At 33.4% G+C, this 20,886-nt stretch overlaps 1 protein-coding gene across 4 annotated transcripts in view; it reads left to right on the forward strand.

Annotated features, from left to right (window-relative positions):
• TPD52 (tumor protein D52) overlaps positions 1-20,886 on the forward strand; it is a 118,924-nt gene that overhangs the window by 63,115 nt on the left and 34,923 nt on the right. For 2 of the 4 annotated variants that reach the window (XM_051969991.1, XM_051969992.1), the window contains exon 1: positions 16,029-16,334. The exons of 1 other annotated variant lie outside the window; for it this stretch is intronic. In XM_051969991.1, the coding sequence (XP_051825951.1) occupies positions 16,166-16,334 (169 nt within the window). In that variant the 5' untranslated portion in view covers positions 16,029-16,165. Of the gene's footprint in view, positions 1-16,028; positions 16,335-20,886 lie in introns of those variants that run through there. One more of the 4 variants, XM_051969993.1, reaches the window with a different exon arrangement.

Genomic DNA, 20,886 nt, shown 5'->3' on the forward strand with positions numbered 1-20,886 from the left:
TGACTTGCTTATGATTGTATAACTAATAAGTGTCTTAGAGTAAGTTTAAACTCATGAAAATGAGTGTTTTTGACTTGAGACACTCTAATCTCTGTGTCACCTAGCTGTCCCTATCTGACTATAATATACTGTTGCTCCAAAACCTTCAAAGCCCCTCTTCATTGTCTACAAAATAAAGCACAGATTTCTATGGCTTGTATTTGGCCTGCTTTTCCAGTAATTTGCCCTAAGTTCATTAAATTTCTTTGATCTTTTTGGCTGCCTCTTCTCAGCTTTTTTGTACGCCAGTGCCCTGAGGCTGCCTAAAGCCCTTCCCCTGCTGCCCTTGGCTTAGGATCTATGTCCCTCAGATATTACAGATTTTAATAGAAGCCTATGATCCTTCTTCACTTCACCTTGGATGATTAATATAAGGACGAATAGGTTCAACTGTGCCAGAAATTATTTGATATATGATGGAACCGGGCAACCCCAAAGAACTCTTCATTGGTGGAATATGTGTTGAAAGTAATTGAAGCTATTAGACACTTTTTCATTCCAGATTCTCCAGTTAAATTAATAAGTATAGTAATAAGTAATAAGGAGAGCAGAGAAGGAAATATGTAATTGGTGGGTTCCTCTCCTTTCTTTTGGGGCCTCATTTCTCAAAGGTAAAAGGGGGAAAAGTATCTGCAAATAAAGATGTGATACAGCAGATAAAGCACTGGACTTGAAGTTAGGAAGATCTGAATTCAAATTAGGCCTCCTGTAGGCATTTAACTTTCTGTATAACTTTGATCAAATTTATCTGCTTCAGTTTCCTCACCTGTAAAAATGGGAATAATAGCATCTAAATCTCAGGGTTTTTGAGAATCAAATGAGATAATATTTGTAAAGCGTTAGCACAGGACCTTTCACATTGCAGGCACATAATATATCCCTGAGTTTTTTGGTTTAAATTTGTTTTATTAAGAACCTTTTCTGTATCTCCACTTGGAGTTAACTTGGAAAAGCAGGATTCAAGAACTCAAATACATAAATCTACTTGTGAAGATTAGTAGCTGTTCAATAATTGGAGTTCACAAAACTCTTTTTGAGGAGAATCTTGAGGATGTTTTAATTTTTGACCAAAAGACTGGAAGATAATTCCTGTAGATTTTTAGTCTTCAATTTGATTTCAGGGCAACTTGCTTTATTTTGTTTACTTGTAGCACTAATACTTTTAAGGTTGACTTTCAAAGAAAATATTTTGTCATTTGGCCTCATATATTGTAATTATTAGCCAACATTAGCAATGTTGTTGTTTTTTCATCCTTCATTCTATTTAAAATTTTTTTTCAATAATATTTTGTTTTCAACATTCATTTTTGTTGAAAGACTTTGTGTTCCAAATTTTTTGCCCTCTGTCCTTTCCTTACCTACCCCCTCCCCAAGACAACAAATAATCTGACATAGATTAAATAGGTGCAATTCTTTTAAACATATTTCCATATTTGTCATTTTATGCAAGAAAAATCAGGCCACAAGGGAAAAAACTATGAGAAAGGAAAAAACAAACAAAAATGAAAATATTATGCTTTGAACCATATTCATTCTTCATAGATCTCTCTCTGGAAGCGGAAGCCATTTTCCATCACAAATCTATTGGAATGCTTGAATAACTGCATTGTTGAGAAGACAAATCCATCACAGTTGATCATCACATAATCTTGTTGCTACTCTATACGGTGCTTTTTGAGTTCTGCTCACTTCACTCAGCATCAGTTTATGTAAGTCTTTCTAGGCTTTTCTGAAATCAATCTGGTCATCATTTCTTATAAAACAATAATATTTCATTATATTCATATATCATAATTTATTTACCCATTCCCCAATTGATGGGCATGTATCCACTCAATTTCTAATTTTTTTTGCTACTACAAACAGGACTGCTGCAAACATTTTCGCACATGATCTCTTTGGGATATAGACCCAGTAGTGGCACTATTGAATCAAAAAGTATGCACCATTTTATAGCCTTTTGAATATAGTTCCAAATTGTTCTCCAGATTGTTTGGATCATTTCACAACTCCACCAACAATGCTTTAGTGTCCCATATCCTCTCCAACACTTATCATTATCTTTTCCTGTCATCTTAGCCAATCTTAAAGGTATGAAGTGGTATCAAAGAGTCATCTTAATTTGCATTTCTCAGATCAATAATGATTTAGAGCATTTTTTCATGTGACTAGAAATGGCTTTAATTTCTTCATCTGAAAATTATCCTTTTGCATTCTTTGACCATTTATCACTTGGGGAGTGATTTGTATTCTTATAAATTTGATGTGGTTCTTTACATATTTTAGAAATGAGACTTTTATCAGAAATATTGGTTGTAAAATTTTTTCCCAGCTTTCTGTTTCCTTACTAATCTTGGCTGCATTGATTTTGCTTGTACAAAATCTTTTTAATTTAATGTAATCAAAATTATCCATTTTGTCTTTCATAATATTCTCTAGTTCTTCTTTGGCCATAAGTTCCTCTCTTTTCTATAAATCTGACAGGTAGATTATCCCTTACTCACCAAATTGCTTATGGTATCACCCTTTATCTCTAAATCATGAACCCATTTCGATCTTATCTTGGTTTAGAGTCAGTGCCTAGTTTCTACCATACTATTTTCTGGTTTTCTCAGCAATTTTTGTCAGATAGTGAGTTCTTTTCCCAGAAGCTGGGGTCTTTGGATTTTTCAAACACTAGATTATGGTAGTCATTGACTATTGTGTCTTATATACCTAATCTATTCTATCTATTATTTACGACTATATTTTTTAACCAGGAACAAATGGTTTTGTCCATCCTTCAAGAATGAAACCATTTGTTTGAAGGATGGACTCCTGATATCAGGAGAGTAATGTTTTGACTTTGAAAGTGAATTAGATTTAAGTGAGGGAGAGTTGTGCCAGGTTACCAGCCCCATTCTCTCCTCGTGAGTTTTTCAGAGTCTAGTGGAAAAACATAGATTAGGACAACAGATGAGGAACCAGGATGAACAGATGATGACCTTTTTAAACTAAGGTATTTCCCAGATCTCCATTTATCTAAGGCAACACCTATTCAGTGAGAGGACTAGATAAGAACTGAAGCAAAAGATGGCCTAGTTTGTCTTCTCAAAAGAATCAGTTTGGGAAAGGAAAACCCTTATAGTTTCTGGCCAGAACAAAAACAATTCTTATTTACACTCATTTGAAATCATCAAAACCCAAACATTGAGTAAATGGGACTCGGGCAGAGATTTATTATTGGTCAACTTGTGAAAGCTCGAGTCATTTGGGTTTCAAAGCATAGTCATGTAGCTCCATTTGAACTCCAATGCCCTTTAACAAAGCCAGGTTTTCCAGAGCTATATTTCAAGAAATTATAAATGAAAACTATATAAGACTAAAGAGTTAATTGTCCTAATTTTGGGGGGGATGAAGGGAACAATGATAGAGCAAACAAGCAGAGGGGTTATCTACCACTCCCAAATCTCCAATTTTATATGTCTTTGCACAGAGCACCCACATGTAAAGGCATGACCTCCCATGTGAACACAGAGAAAAGGATAAAGGAAGGAAAGTAGGTTAATCAATTTGCTTAAATTTAAAGGAAGATCTAGAATATTTATGGTGGATGCTTTTTAATACTATTTACTCCAGGCTCTATGTATGTAAATATTTTATCGAGACGAAAAAATAACCATGGCTATTTAAATCTTTGTCTTAGAGTTGGTTTCAAGCTCACTCAATATTGAGGTAAACTTGGCTTTAAAGTTGGAGTACTGTTGAAACATGCCTGATGGCAGAAATTTGTAGTCAAACTTTAGATACTGATTGGGAAGGAGTTCTTTGTTGATCCTGAGATTTCTGGAATAATTGTGGGGGAATGTTTTAAAGAGAACCAGGACCTACTTATCTACTATGTCTTTTTTAGGAATTTATAATTCTTAAGTACCTAACAGTTCTTTTTTTTTTTTTTTTTTTTTTTTTTTTTAGTTCATGTCAGTCAACTGAAAACATTTTGGAAAGCCAGTCATTCATAGAGTAACATTAGGTGAACTGAATTTCAGAGAATCTATTACACATCTGTCTTTCAAAAAGTTTATTAAAATTTGATGTACGGAGAAATCATGAAAGGTCATATTGTCTCAAATGTCTCTCCTGTAGATGCTGGGAAACAATGACAAAAAGCCTTTTTACTTAAAAAATTAAAGCCATTAAGGGAACATTAGAAGATCCTTGAAATTTTTCCTTTATTCATAAGGTTATGTTTAATTAGTCTTGTGGTATTTTGAGGGTAAGTGTAGGCTTTTCTACTTCAACTGAGTCACTAAAGGAGGAATAGTATTAACTACATAAACATACTGTAAACCTGTTTCAGTGAATGTTAGAGTGAATGATGCTATTTATGTAAATCTGATTTTTCAAGATGTATTTACTTGCCCATATATAAATCATGCTAGATCTTTGGGTTAAAGTCTTGAGTTTTACATTTTATGTCTATTCCTTTTTGGTGAAATCAGGTTACTGCTTTAAGGAATAGAGAAGTGCAAGAACCAATACATCAGGATTGGGGAAGATAAACCAGAGTGGTAAAATGGTTACAGATTTACCACTCATACCTATTATAGAACTATTTGCAGTAATGGTGGAAGAAATGAGATTTTGACCTTGGTTAAGTAATAGTTCTAATAACATTAAATTTGATTTGAGGGTTTAAGAGAGTAGTAGTTCCAGCATTATTTAGAAATTAGTTTTTTTTTTTTTATAGTTGACTATAAGACTTCAATTTGGATTTTTTCTCTACTATTGGTGAGTAGATTGCTCTTAGGCTTGAGTATTTGGTGTTTCAGTGGTCTCCTTCAGTAAATTTTATCATAATTGCATGAAGAATTTTTGTAGTTCATTCGAGATGTAAGAGGAAATGTGTAAAAAAAAATCATATTACATTGCTCTAATTTTTTAAAATTTATTTTTATTTTTATTATAGCTTTTTATTTACAATTATATGCATGGGTAATTTTACAACATTGACAGTTGCCAAACCTTTTGTTCCAATTTTTCCCCTCCTTCCCTCCATCCCCTCCCCCCATGGCAGGTTGACCAATATATGTTAAATATGTTAAAGTATAAATTAAATACAATATAAGTATACATGTTCTAACAGTTATTTTACTGTACAAAAAGAGTTGGACTTTGAAATGGTGTACTATTAACTTGTGAAGGAAATAAAAAATGAATGCGGACAAAAATATAGGGATTGGGAATTCTATGTAATGATTCATAGTCATCTCCCAGAGCTCTTTCCCTGGATGTAGCTGGTTCAATTCATTACTGCTCTATTGGAACTGATTTGGTTCATCTCATTGCTGGAGAGGGCCACATCCATCAGAATTGATCATCATATAGTATTGTTGTTGAAGTATATTATGATCTCCTGGTCCTGCTCATTTCACTCAGCATCAGTTCATGTAAGTTCCTCCAGGCCTTTCTGAAATCATCCTGCTGGTCATTTCTTACCGAACAATAATATTCCATAATATTCATATACCACAATTTATTCAGCCATTCTCCAACTGATGGGCATCCACTCAGTTTCCAGTTTTTGCATTGCCCTATAATTTTAAAATATTTTCTGTTATCACTCAATTCCTTTTCCTGAGCTTCTTTAGTAGGCAATTCGGAGCCATTAGAATAGCTTTCTTATTCCCATTCTGCCCTTCTTTTGCATGAACCTTCAGCCCTAATATTTGCTCTCTTCCTCCTATCCTCTTTCTCTCCTTGCCTCCTACCTCCCCTCTCACTTTTTGTGTCTGTGTCCGTCTCATTTTCTCTATCTCTTCTCCCCACTTTTCTATTCTGCCCCATTCCCCCTTTCCAAACATTTGAAAATATGGTCTTAATACTCGTGTAATCAAAAGTATGATTAATTTTTGTTAGCATTAGCCTAGATTTTCTTATTTTTTGCAGCAGCTGCTTTTTGAAAAGATCAATTTATGTGGTTTTTGGAATTTTGAGTCAGGAGTGTTTTAAGCCATCTTGTCTTTTCATTTTGTGTATAGGTGTAATGATTTTGCAGATTTGAAGTTCTGACTTCATCTACAAATATATTGTGGCTGCAAATTTTCCTTCTCAGGATGGCTTAAAGCAATTTGTTGCACGGAAAAATATAGAACAAACTATTGTCTATATCCTTGGATGAGGTTGTTTCTTTTCATCCCTTATCTGACTTTAAATTGAACTCAGAATCCCAAGTTGTGTTCTCTTTAGGATAAATGCCAGAGAAAGCCTTGCTGACCTGCACTAGCTACATTTTTTTAAAAAGTTGAATTAAAAAAAAATTCTTGTTCTCACTTGGCAAGGCTACAAGGTAAACCTAACAATCTGTATCCAAGAACACCATAATTTTAGCTGATATAAATGAACTCGTGACTTGGACCCTTAATTATCTTATTATGCAAATACAATTATAATGGTTCCAGTTAGAAAGGAGGAAATGGCCTTTCTAATTTCCCTCCCCAACAGATCATTCCAGAGCCATCCTTAAAAGGCCTCTTCTTGGGAGAAACATTTTAAATAAATGAGGGTTGTATATCTCAATATCGTAATCCAGGGACTGGTATATAAAATAGGTTTTTGTCTTTCAGCTTGACTTACTTATTTAGTGGAATTTTGAGATCATCAAAAGAGAACTTTTGCAAGATATGATCCTTCTGTTTCCTGTGTTCTATTGCCATAACTGTTGGACCATGATGAAATTGCAAAGGTTTATAGTTTGTTTTAAGAGGGTCATTGAGAACAAAGATAATAGATGTTATCTAAAGAAACAAGTACACCTGTCTTGGTAGTCAGGGGAATTTTTAGCAAGTTTGATTGGTAACCTCAATATATTAATAATAATAATATAAGAATATTAATAATAATAATAATCAGTTTTCTTTTAGTTCTTTCCCCTTACCTTGTCTCCTCTGCTACTATTTAAAAAAAAGAGAGAGAAAAGAAAAACCCTTATAAAAATAAGTGTAGTCAAGCAAAACAAATTCTAGCATTGATTGACCTTGTCCAAAATTAATAAATAATAAATAATAAACAACAATAATAATGTTTATGTAACACTTTCATGTTCGCGAAGCTCTTTACAAAAAAACATCTCATTTAACTTTCACAGTAACCATGGAAAGGGTAGATACTCTTATTATTCCCATTTTACAGATGAGGTAGATAGACGTTCTGTCTATGGGTCCATGTCCAGGGTCAGCGAATAAGAGGCCAAATTTTAATTCAAATCTTTTTGACTCTAAATAGAGTGTTCTCCCTTTGTGCTACCCAGCTGGCTCTAAACTTTAAGTTTAATATTCTATTTTGATTAAAAACAAAATACAATCTCCCCCCCCCAAAAAAACCTCCCAGGCTACTCATTAGACAGCCAGTTGACATAAAAATTGATCCTCCATGTTGTGTAAAAATGTAAAAAAGTCTAATTCTTAAAAATTTCTTACAGTAAAATTTTAAATAGATAAGAGATAATCACATTAAAGCAGTATGGAACAGTTTTTCATTCATGTTGCAATTCATTCTCTAACTCTATTGATAAGAGAATATGAATTCTAGTTACTATTCAGTATATTAGGTAAGGCAGACACATTTTTATATTGACATAGGTAATTTAGAATGTCAAGATGATGATAAATTTTAATAGTCCTCATTCACATTACACTGAATTTAAAACATTCATTTTTGCATAATTTATCCTCTTTATCAACACTAGGAAATTTTTCTTTATGAAAGTATTTCTTTAAATAGCAGTGCCATAGTGCAGTTTTTTAAAAAGGACATCATTTATTTTGGAATTTGTGCTTGGAGTATTTGAAAATCCTAGAAGAACTAGAAAGGATTTTAAGTCTTCTAAATCGGGACAGTTATTTTATAGATAAGGAAATGAGATTTGGAGGTAAAGATCTTTGCTCACTGTCACAAAAGTGAAACTTAAGGAATCAAGTTTAAAAATGTGTTGCCAATAAAGCCTTCTTGAAATAATCATATAAATCATTGGGAAAGTAGAAAATTGTTTTTCAAATATGGAAAGTCAAATATGCTATACTTTAACCTCTACCTGTTTCAGTATCCTCATCTGTAAAATGGGAATGGTATTTTTATTGTGAAGTTAACATGAGATAACCTATATGCAGCTCTGCAAATTTTAAAGCATTATATAAATGTTAGTCATTAATTGCAATGATCATTAGCAATAACTTTTATTATTTAGTTCTCAAGTTTGATTGATTAGTCCGTTTTATCTATTTGGAGAGATAACAGAATATATTTCCTTTTGAAGGGCTCCAAAAAAATAGCTTTATTTTTTATATACCTCCAACAAAACTCAAGATCCATATGCTTTATGAGTCTATAGGAAAGGGAACATGAAGCAGTTTTCTGATTGTCTCTGAACTTAGCTGTTTGCAATTCTTTCCCAGTGATGAACAAATGGACATACTACTATAGGAACTGAAGCATATCAATTTTGATGTTACTTTTGTAGAAACTGAACCAGAAAACTGAAAGTAGTTGCACCTAAATGGAAGAATACCTCACAAGTTTTCCTTGGAGAAGGATAAAGAAAGGGTTTAACTATTTTAAAAATTAAATTGTATTTAACTGGAAAAAAAAAATCATTTTTCTTTTAGTTCTTTCCCCTTACCCTGTCTCCCCTGCTACTAATTAAAAAAAGAGAGAGAAAAGAAAAACCCTTATAAAAATAAGTGTAGTCAAGCAAAACAAATTCTAGCATTGATTTGGCCTTGTCCAAAAACTATACATCTCATTTTGCACACCTAGTCCATTACCTCTCTGTCAGGAAGTGGAGAGCACGCATCATTATTGGTATTCTGGAACCATGATTGGTGATTATATTCATCAGAGTTCTTGCCAGCTTTCAGAGCTGTTGTTTTTCCTCTGTTGTTATTATTACATAAATTTAAACAAAGTAATTTGCAGAGTTGGTTTTATCAGGCATGCAGAGGCAACAAGAAACTTAATTTCTCTGGACATTTGGTGCTAGGCAGTGTTCGTTATAAATATTTTCAAAAAGACTCCTTCATAAGTTATTGCACATTTTGTAATCCCATCTGTTGCAAAGAACTAAAAGGTAGCATAAATGAATGAGGATGGTGAAAGGTATGTCAGAAAAAATGGCTTAGATATAAGGAATGAGGAAAGGCAAAGACTTCTTGATTTTTATATCATGAATGCTTCTTAGAGAAAAGAATCTTATGTTACATATAACTGAGCACTGAATGTCACAGAAAATAAAATTGAAAATGTTTTTAACATGTGAGAAACTAATTATTCAGCAAGTTTTAATTTTGAGCTTACTATGTTCCAAGTACTATGCAAACCATGGGGCAATAACAGCAAAAACACAGTCCCTGACCTCAAGAAGCTCACATTAGAGTGAGAGAGAGAATGTTTAAATGAATAGGTACTTTTCATATTTATATGTCTCTATCTCTATTTCTATCTATCTATCTATCTATCTATCCAGTAGATTAAGAGATCTAACAGTGAAGAGGACCAAGAAAAAACTACTGCAGAAAGTGGTATTTGAATTGAGTCTTGAAACGATCTGTAATTAATGTAGAATTATTCCTTAATGATCTATACAATTAGATCACTGAGCAAAGACAGAAATGAATACAAAACTGAAAACATAAAAATGAGGAAAAAGTAACATGCAGTTAAACCAGCTCCAGCTTGATCAAAGTGATCAGAATTTATGGTATCTAAGGACTACATTGATTGAAAGAAGAAGCTCATTTGTAAAACCTTATGTGAAGGGTAGTGCAGGATTGTGAGCAGGATTGCTCACATGGAGAGAGAAAAGCTTGTTAAAACCCTGCCTCCAACAGTCATCTAAAGGAAATTTAAGGGAGAAAGTTAAAAAAAAAAGGGATTATAAATAAATGAAAGATGAAAAATATCTAAAAAGAATTTAAAAATAACCTCTTTTTTTCACCATCCAGGACAATTAAGTCCCGTTTATGCTCAACATCTCAATCTCAGAATTAGAAATGTCACTAAAGAGAACAAAGATGGGGAAAGCAGTTGGATTAGACTAAGTCTGTACTGTAGAGATCTTTCACAGAGGAGATAGAATTTTGGGGACATTGAAAGATAAAGTCTAAAAATATCAGAGGGAAGGAAAAACACCAAAACTGTGCAAAAGAATCCTAAGTATTATTATTGCCCTAAAAAAAGAGAACACAATAATTACCAACCCATCTAACCTTTGCAAAACATTTTTTGTGAGAATATAATTTTATGGGCACATACTTATAAGAATCAAGAAACCAGAAAATTACAAATCGTTATGAACCTTTTCTGATCATTAATATTAAGGTGTATAAGGATATGGTTCAGGACTATTTTTATGACTTCACTAGTATAAAGAAACTCAGAAATGAGAAAACTTGCTTCAAAAACACAACCCTGAACCCTTTTGCATTGAGAAGTTAAAGGATTTGTCCAGGACTTGGACAAATAGGACTTAATCTTGCTGACTCACTATCAAGTATGTCATAAAAGAGAAGGCAAAGATTTTTGCCACTGTCATGGAAGATATCCAGCACAAGTGAAAAAAGTATTGCTTATAAATGAGATCCAATAGATATTTCTACTTACAGATGGTGTTCTATTTGTATCAAACCCTGGATTCTTGCTAAACCTCATAGATAAGATCCATAACCACCCAAAGGAGTTTGGTTCAACTCCATATATAGGAAAAATTTGATGGATGAAAGGTATCTATTGTCCAGGCTATGCTATATAGTTGGGTAGACAGCTTATGGATTTATGACCTATATTTCTTGAACTGACAGCAAATAGACACTAAATTGAACTTGTAGTTGGAAAGGAGAACAGAACAGGTTGGATTGCCTTTGGAAAGCTGTATTGTTATTGTGATGACCCTAAGACAGAATCTTGTCTTTTGTTCTTGAAACAAAAGCCTACTTTTTAAATAAATTTTTTGATGTTATTGAGTGGCTGCAACTGATAAAATACTGCAACTTACTCTGAAAATTTGAATTTCACTTGGAGACATGTGGTGGATCTAAGTAGATAGAGACATTACAAGTTAAGAATTAGAAAAGTGGAATAAAGGGTTTTTTAAAAATATAAAAATAAAATTATATATATATATTATGCATATATATAAAATATAATTTAAAAAAAGAGAGAGAGAGAGAGACATTAGTTAAGCATGTGGTAAGAGTGAAGGTAAATTTGCAAATAGCCTTTGTACTATGCTGTTAACTCCAAGATGTCAAGAGAAAAAGAGAATTAGAAAAACTTCAGTGCAAGGGGTGGATTTTCTCTGACCAATTTATGTGGCGATATTGGTAAGAGTCACAGGATAGACAGGCATGGATAAGTTTCAGTCTGCATCAGTGGAATGAATAGCTATACCAATGAGTTCACAGATGAATTTCAATGCCATGACTAAACCAGTTGATGTATTTCCCAAGCTTGGGAAGAGATTCACCAGTCTTTAAAATAACATACAACTCTCCCTTTCTCCCACCAAAGAAAAGTTTCTTGGTACCATTTAACTTCAATTCAGAAATGGTTAAGAGAATCAAATTACTCAGGTCATGGAGGATTATTTGCTTGCCAATTTCTCTATGCTTCTTCTACAATATGGTCACTTTTAGTTAAGAGTTGAAAAGGAAATGAAACAGTATTTTGTTTTAATGTTCCTGTTCAGTTTGCTATTCCAATATGTTTCAGGAGTAGACTTTTGATTTTATTGGAATAGGGAACTCTCAAATGAGTAGGGAAACATTCTAAAAACAGATCAGTATCTTCTATGTTTGTAACACATATATATGTATATATATAAAATTGCAATATTAGAGAGTTGCTTGAGAGGCCCATGATTGCAGCTAATATTTATCAGAGATAGAACTTGTGAGTGACTCTCAAGAAATGTATAGTGACCAAATAGTCTTTATTTTTACTTTTCAAACCTGAAAACATAGAATTATAACTTTGGAACTCTATAGTTAGAAATGAAAAGAAAAAAAATCTCTAAATCTAAGTTATAATTTTCTTGTATTTACAGTTCCTAATTGTCCTTTATTATTTTGCAATTTGTATTTTTAAATGAGTTTTGCTCATTATGATGTAAGCTCTGTATCTGTTTTATTCATGGTACAGTTGAATTGTTTGCAACCTGTTCCATGTCTGCCCCCTGCTGACATCTCAGGGTATGAGCATTTTTATTTTTTGAATCTGTACAAGAATCTTTGCCCCTAACTTTTTTCTCTCTGTTGATTGACAGAGACAGGTCATGTTTTATATTTTAAATGCTATACTTAAATTTAATTTGACTTTCCCTATTTTCCTTGTCTAGACAGTTTTTAAATATCTTAGATTTTTGTAGTGCTTGCTAACTAAAACAGCTAAATTTGATAAAGATTGTTACTTGTCACCTGGTCTACTTTACTGGTTTTTATTTTGTTTTTTTATGCCTCAAATAATCCTGTGTACTACTGCCTAAAGAACAGTCTTGGTTATTTTTTTCTGTTTCTCAAAAACCTTTCATAGCTTCCCACTGCCTGTTGATAAAATCCAAACTCTTTTCATGGCATTTAAAACTCTCCATGATCTTGCTTCAACCTTTATCACTATTTACCTATAAGTATTAACTAAATTAAATTATTTATCATATCACAAATTATCATTTTTAGACAATCATTGCTTTATTTTAAGCATTCATATTTAAAAAACGAGTTTGAAATTTTCCCCTCTAGCCCCTTTCCTCCTTATGGAGAAGGGAATCAATTTGATATCAGTTATACATGTGAAATCATGCAAAACACGTTCATGCCACAAGTTAATCTGTGCACCCTACCTGTTGTATAGTTACACATGCCATTAATTTCTTTTCCTGAAATTCCTTTCTCTTTCCAATATGCACTGTTAAAATACTATAAGTCCTTTAGGATCCAACTCAGATAATCCTTTTTAAAAATTTCCTCTGAATTAAATTTTTTTGGGGGATTTATTTTTATTTAAAATTCTGTCTATTCTTTTGACTCCAGTGTACCTTCTACCATGAAGATGTTCCCAGTCCACTTGAATAAAAGTGATCTCTTTTTATAATTTACATTTTTTTAAACCTCTTTAATATAAAACAACAAGTCTGGTATTAGTGGAAGGTATCTTGTATTACTGGACTGCAAACTTTGTGAGGGTATTTAGTTTGGTATCTCCCACAACAATTAGCACTGTAATTATCTGCATCAAGAAAAATTGCCCCCTTTTTGTAACTTAAGAAACAATTGTCAAGATTCATTGGGCAAGAAATTCATCTCACTGTGGTGAGCCTGGGGATAAACCTCTCCCAATTTAGTTAGATTGATCTTCTGACAATAGGCATTCAGTTCATTATAGGAATCATTCTTGAACATTCTCCAAATCACTACAATGCATATTCTAGTGGCATAGAGTTTGAGAATCTAAGATCATCTCCAGAAGTCACACAGGCAAGACTGCAATAAATGTTTAGTAAATGTCAAAGTTAGTATTCAAATGCCTAGTGTAAGAAACTCAGGGCTTCTTAAACTTTTTCCACTATCCACTTCTTTTCGCACAAGAAATGTTTACACAACACCAGTTATGTAAGCATATAAAATAGGTATACAAATCAAACATTTACTGATAATAAATCATAAGTTTGTAACTTCCATGTTCAATTATGTGACTACATATGGAATTGTGACCCACAGTTTTAAGAAGTTTTACTTTAGCTTGCTTGAAGTACTTGACTCCTATGAATGTTGGAATGAGGCTGGGGAAGTACCAGTTTACTTATAGTACTCTTCAGGAGTTTAAACAGATAAAAAATTTTTTTAAAATGTTCAAATCCTATAATGTGTTTTTGTAGAAACTTTTTCGTATGCAGTGTTTCCATAAATAATACTATGAAGTATTAATGTGCCTACAATTTGCTGAGTCTAGGACTTTCAACTATTCATGTAGTTTTATGAAGAAGAGTAATTTGTGATGCAGAAAAGCTTTTTTTCCCCCCTATTGGATCATTGGGTGAATAAAAAGCAAGATTTAGAATAGGATCAGGAATTGCCTTAACTGCACTCTTACATTCTGTGCCATCTCCATGCTGACAGCTATGGTAATAGATACTATGACACTAGATTGAGGTAAAATCTAAATATTTATATTTATAAATCTAAAATCTAAAATATAGAAAGACCAGAGTCTGCAAAGGGCATGACTTCAAAGTTTTCTTTGGAGTGCTTAGCATAGTACCTGATGCTTAGAAATCCTTGATAAATACTAGTTGAATGACTCTTAGTAGGCTAAATAGTGATACTATGGGTAGTGGTAAAAATAAGATGATAATGATGATTTTGATGATATTATTGTTCAGTCATTTCAATCAAAACTGCCTTAATTTGGAGTTTTCTTGGCAAAGATACTAAAATGGTTTGTCATTCTCTTCTCCAGCTCATTTTACAGCTGAGAAAAGTGAGACAAATAAGGTTAAAGGATTTGCCCAGGATCACACAACTAGTAAGTGTCTGAGGCCAGATTTGAACTCAAGAGATAAGTCTTCCTGATTTCAGACCCAGCATTCTATCAATCTTGCTGCCCTAGCAAGACTATACACATTTTAAAATGGTTGAAATATAGTAGGTTTCTTTCTTTCTTTCTTTCTTTTCTTTTCTTTTTTCTTTTTTTGCCTCCAATCCAAAAAACAGATCAGTGTGTAGAGTTTTTTTTTTCCAGCCATGTAGGTATGAAAAAATTGAATATCTATTTGATTCATTTTTTTAGTTGCTCCATGGCTATTTATGGATACCACGACTGCTTTATTTATAGTGTATTTTCCTGGACAAATAATATTAGGTGAACCATGTGGCAAAAACCCATCAGAAACATTTGAGGGCCATTGCCTAAACAAAGGCCCATTTGAGAATCTGGAGCCGATTTCAGTGCTCCTTTTTAGCTGGGAAGTGCTATGTGAAAAGATTCCCATCAAGGATGATGAGTTACCAGGTTAGATTTGTGTTGGCTAACTGTAGCTATTGGTCAAGGGATTGCTATTCAAGAAGAAATTTTTTTTTGTGGTTTCACAAGTTTGTACAATTTGGCAGGTCAACTTTGGCACCTGCAGAGCTAAAAGTCAGCTAAACAAAGAAGAGTTACAATACTGGTAGCTTTGTAGCAGCAGATAGTTTTATTTAAGAAGTTGATACTCAGTTTTTTGGGGGGCACATGACTAAAACTCTCTTACAAATAGAATTTATTTTCAATACAATAGTCTTTATTGTATAAATGTGTGCATACCACAAATTTGAAAATCAACGGACATTATACAAGAAATACACATTTAAGTAGCAATAATTAGTTTTTGGGGTGTATATATATATTTTTAAAAATCCAATATGTATAAACATATTTATACAATTCTCTTATTGCACCAGAGAAATCAGATTAAAAAAAGAAAGTAAATAAGTAACAAATAGAATTAAAACTTTGTTAGGTATTTCTGCAACTGACTTTTTCTTTCAACTCTATGAAATTATTAAGCTTTTAGAAAGGTTTCTGAAGAACCAGGAAGCTGCTCTGTACTTGGAATTTTAGTCACAATTGGGGGAGGGGGTGGCACTACCCAGATGGTATTTAGAATAGATTACTGACTAGTAATCCTTTTCTATCCTAGAAGATTAAGGTTATTCTAGTAGAGTTGTGGTCAGCTGACACTTTTTTTTTTTTTTTTTTACATAAAGGGAAATGCCTTGCTCACTGGCAAAACTATACTGAGACTTTTTAGAAATATGTGCCCATACCTTATGCTGGAGTTTCCTTTTTTTTGTTTACTGAACAATATTCATTTAAACCCTGCCCAGGTTATTCATTGTTGACAGAAATTAACTGCTGCTCCTGGGATTGCTCTGGAGTCACTTATTAAACAGGTGTTGTATTTGCTAGTCATGTGGATCTTAATATTTTGAAAAGGAAATAGAATACTTTGTTGGAGAAAGCAGGATGATGAAACATTGGTCGCTTTTATTCGTAAAGCTGTATAACCTAGAGAACAGAGACTAATGTGCCTCAGGCTAAATGGAAGAAGAAGGATGCTATCATGAGACTGTGTGCTGTCCATATTCCTGGAATGGATCGTGGAGAGATGGACTTATATGAGGATTATAAATCACCCTTTGATTTTGATTCGGGAATGAACAAAAACTATCTCTACTTGTCTCCTAGTGTAAATACATCTCCACCTGGATCACCTACGCTACAGACATTCGGTAACTATCTTACCTATTTCTGTACAAAATGAGATTTATAATACAATTTCTACCTTGAGTTAGGTTATGGTGGGATCTTATCTCATGTAGAGACATGCATGCCTTGGTGATAGGGACATGGTGTTGCCATGAATCAAGATAAGTCATCCATGGCTAGCTTTCTGAAAGAAGCACGTTTCATTATGACAGTGTGGATTTTGTAGTTGGCTTTTTTTAGCCTAGAGCTTCTTCACTGTATTATGATGAATTCATGGAGCTGATAATTAAAAAGTAAAGAGAAAGTCCTAAAAGCCTTTGTCTGAGAGCAGAATGTTGTCACGCTATGCTATAAGAGCTCAGCCTCTGGGTTCTTGGCAGAACTGAAGTTCAAAATAATGGCTATATTTAGATTTGAGGACAGAGAACCAAAAATGGCACAGGCGAATCTCAAAGCAAGGAATAACAAAAATGTTACAATCTCTTGTCTTTTAATGCCAGTTACTGTGTATGTGCCAATATATATATATATAATCCATATAAATTATCTATGACGACTCTGAGAGCACTAGAAGCACAGATGTCTGGGTAGGTAAACTCTGTAAGCTCTGTCACGTTATTTTTCAGCCTTACAAAGAATAAAATCTGAGTTTGAATTAGTATTCTTATTAATATGGAAATGTATAGGTGATACATTTATTTTCATACTTATATTACTATATTGTAACTCTAGACAGCAAAGGATAAAGTAAAATACCTAGTTGAAAATATTTGATATTAGCTTGCTTGCTGATAACTTGGAAATTCTGCTTTTATTTTTCCTAAAGTATAAGCAGGTACCACCTAACTTTATAGAGTTGGAGTCTTAACAATGGTATGTGTTGTGTCTGACTGAAAACTATTACATATGTAGATACCAAAGAGGAATTTGATTAAATGACTGCTTTATTTCCTAGCTCTGTCATTGGTTGTCTCTTTTTCTTATCTCCTTCATTGACAATGGGGATCATTTTGGATCTAAGGAAGTAGATAAGAGACCCAGAGTTGGACAACATTGTGGAGACTATCCTGGCCAATCACCTAACTTTATGAGTAGGGAAGTGAAGCTCAGAAAGGTTACGTGGCAAAGTCTTGCCAGCAGTAAATAGCAAATCTGGGATTTGAACCTGCATGATCTGACTTTAAATCTGGTGTTCTTTCCATTGTCCCATGCTGCATTTAATCAAGTGTTGCTGAATTTTTTTTAAAGCATTTGAATTTAGCAACTTGATTACTTTTGAGTCCAGGATTTAAAATGAGGTACTTATATCATTACTTTTCTTATTGTTTATAATTTAAATGGAAAGACTATTTAATTTAACTTGGAACAGAGAATCTGTAGCAAAAAGTGGCTTTCATGATAGGAATTGTCATATTTCTACTATGGTTAGTTTCCTTTTGTGTCATTCAGTGGCTTGTGTATTTTACATTGTGTATTGTAGATAAGAGTGGCCTATCCTAGAAAGCTAACAATCTCTCAACGTATTACATCTAGGACAAAGGCAAAACTGGGCAAAATCTAATTGGAAGGTCTATTTCTCTGGGAACGTTAGTTCTTAGTTGTTAAGATAAGTGGAAAGACCATAAAATAGAAAGGCTTAAGTGAAAGCCATTAAATGGAAATATACTATATATAATTTTTTTTTAAGCAACAAAGAAGAAAACGGAAGGCAGAATGAGGAGAACAAAATAAGTTAGAGGAGGAGAGAAGACAAATACTTGTAGTTAGTCATGGGATAGATATCTTGACGACATAGCAGTTGGTCAGTTGGTACAACAAGCATTTATTAAGTGCCTCTGTGTTCTTAGATAGTATGCTTAGTGTTTGGCATACCAAAAAACCCCAAAGAAAGGCAGAAAAAGAGAGAAACATTTAATTTGGTGTTTCTAAATTAGGAGAATTCTTCTACTCTATTAGGGCAAGAATTTGTATTTATGGCATATATATATTTCCTGGTCTATAACAGAGGAGGGTGCTTCTTTTTCTGTCACAGAAGTTCTAAAGGGAGGTTTGGGGGGGGAGAGGACCAGTGTCTTTGCATTGATGGAAAAGGAGGAGGAGCAAAATTCTGGATCAATAAATTGAATTAAAATGTGAAAGAATGACTGATGGCCTAAATAAAGAGAGAGAAAAGGAGTAGACTAGTGTTGAAAATTGTAAACTCTTAATTTCACAGGACTTGTTTATCCTGTTAGATTTTCATCTAGAGCAAAGGAGTCAAATTTACAGCCTGATGAAAGTAGACTGCAAAACTCCAAAATAGGGTCTGAATCAATTAAAGTGTAATTGAGAAATATTTAACAAAATAAACAAAAATATAATACATCATAGATATTGTTTGTGGTTTTCTGAGTGCCAGTGTATCAGTTAGAAGGATATGTATTTGAGTCTGTTGTTCATTTTTCAGTCTTGTCAATTCTCTGTCACACTATTTGGAGTTTTCTTGACAGAGATACTGAGAACAGCCTGCCATTTCCTTCTCTAGATCATCTTACAGTTGAGGAAATGAGGTAAACAGGGTTAAATAAATTGCCCAGAGTCACATGGCTAATAAATGTCTGAGGCTAGATTTGAACTTAGTAACATACGGATTCCTGACTCTAGGCCTGATATCTACTATGCCAACTAGCTATCACTGTAAGTCGGATAATGTTGAAAATTAAAATTTTTTTTTTCAGTTTACAAAATCTATTTTGTTTCTCCCCCACCTCCTCATCTCTACTGGAAAAAAGAAAGACAAAAATCTTTGTAACAAATATTCATAATCAGAGAAAACAAATTTTCCAACTTTGACCATGTCTAAAATTCATATATCTCAGTCTGTACAATCATCACCTCTTTATCAAGAGATGGATAACATGCATCCTTGTTAGTCATCTGGAATTGTGCTTAGACATTGTATTGATCAGAGTTATAATGGTTTTCAAGGTTGCTTGTCTTTAGTGTCATTGTTATATAAATATATTGTTTTCTTGGTTCTCCTTACTTTACTCTCCAAAACCTCATACAAATGTTCCTAGTTTTTTTTTTTTTTTTTTTTTTTTAAGAGCACAGTGATATTTTTTACATTCATATATAATAATTTGTTAAGCCATTCCCCAGTTAATGGATTCTCCATTTCTTTGCTGTCACATTTGGGATAAGTAGTGGAATAACTGACTTCAGCAAATTTAGGAGTTCCAATTTGCTTTCCATAATGCTTCATTCATAATTTTTCAACTAGAAGCGCTTTAATGTGTCTATTTATCTGCAATCCCTACAACATTTTTCATTTCTCCCTTTTCTCAAATTTGCCAGATTAATGGGAGTAAGATAGAACCTCTGTATTAATTTATCTAATTGTTAGAAATCTATTGCATTTTTAAATATGGATGTTGGTGGCTTGGATTTTTCTCTTAGAAGATCACATTTTATGTCATTTTATCAATTGGGGAATAACTCATCCTTATAAATTTGAATTTATTCTTTTTACATCTTGAAAATGACTCTTACATAGAAGCTTACTGCAGAGATTTCCACCAGTGTGGGCCTGGTGCTAGACCCTTTTCCCAAATGAACTAATCAGAGACATCTTCAGGCACAAAGAGAAAGTATTTATTTAGTCTCTGCAGGGAGAGGCCCAAGCACACCTGGGAGGCATCCCAGCTCCCAACATGTGCTCGACCCGACAAGCCAAAAACAGTAAAGCTGGTTAAATAGCAAAAGTCCCAGGCCTTTTCACTGGATAGATTAAAAGGAAGTAACCATCACTGACCAATGGACACCAAGTTATCTGCTTTCTGTGGGTCATACTGTTTCCTGTTGCTGACTTAGGGTCTGACCTTTAGAGACCTCTAGACCTAGAGATCGTGTGACTTTTTGCAACTTAGGGCCCAAAGCCTGGGACATCTGGGAATAGGGACCACGTGACTTAGGCCTTGTCTCATAGACTTTTTGAGAAAACTTCACTCGGTCCCATTCACCCCCAGTTACCTGTTTCTCTTATAATATTGGCTGAATTAGTTTTGTTTGTGTAATAACTTTTAAATTTTTTGTAACTAAAATTGTCCATTTTCTCTTCTGTGATCTTGTGTCCCATATTTGGTCATGATCTGTTCCTTTATCCATAGATCTAAAAGTTATAACATCTTTCTAGTTTTGTGTGACCATGAGCAAGTCACTTTACTATTTTCTCTTTTGCTATTTTTGCAATAATCTTGTCAGGTAGGTGCTGTTATTATCTCCATTTTACAGATGACGAAACTGAGGTTAAAAGAGGTGACTCAATCTCAATTTGATCATCTGTAAAATGAGGATATCAATAGCACTAAAATGACAGCCTTGTAAATATGGCAAAGGAAAAATATATACAAAACCATTTACAGAAAAATTATCATATAAATGTGAGCTATTATTAGAATGCTTGTTATCAAGGCTGGGAGCCAGTCAGTTGCCTTTCTGTCACTGCTATATTGCAACCTTACGGATCTTTTGTAGGGGAAGGGAAGTTAGGCAAAATTGAGTAAATAAACATTTTATAGCATCTACTATGTGCCA

This window comes from Antechinus flavipes, chromosome 1 (genome assembly GCF_016432865.1).
Source record: "Antechinus flavipes isolate AdamAnt ecotype Samford, QLD, Australia chromosome 1, AdamAnt_v2, whole genome shotgun sequence".
Lineage (NCBI taxonomy): Eukaryota > Metazoa > Chordata > Mammalia > Dasyuromorphia > Dasyuridae > Antechinus > Antechinus flavipes.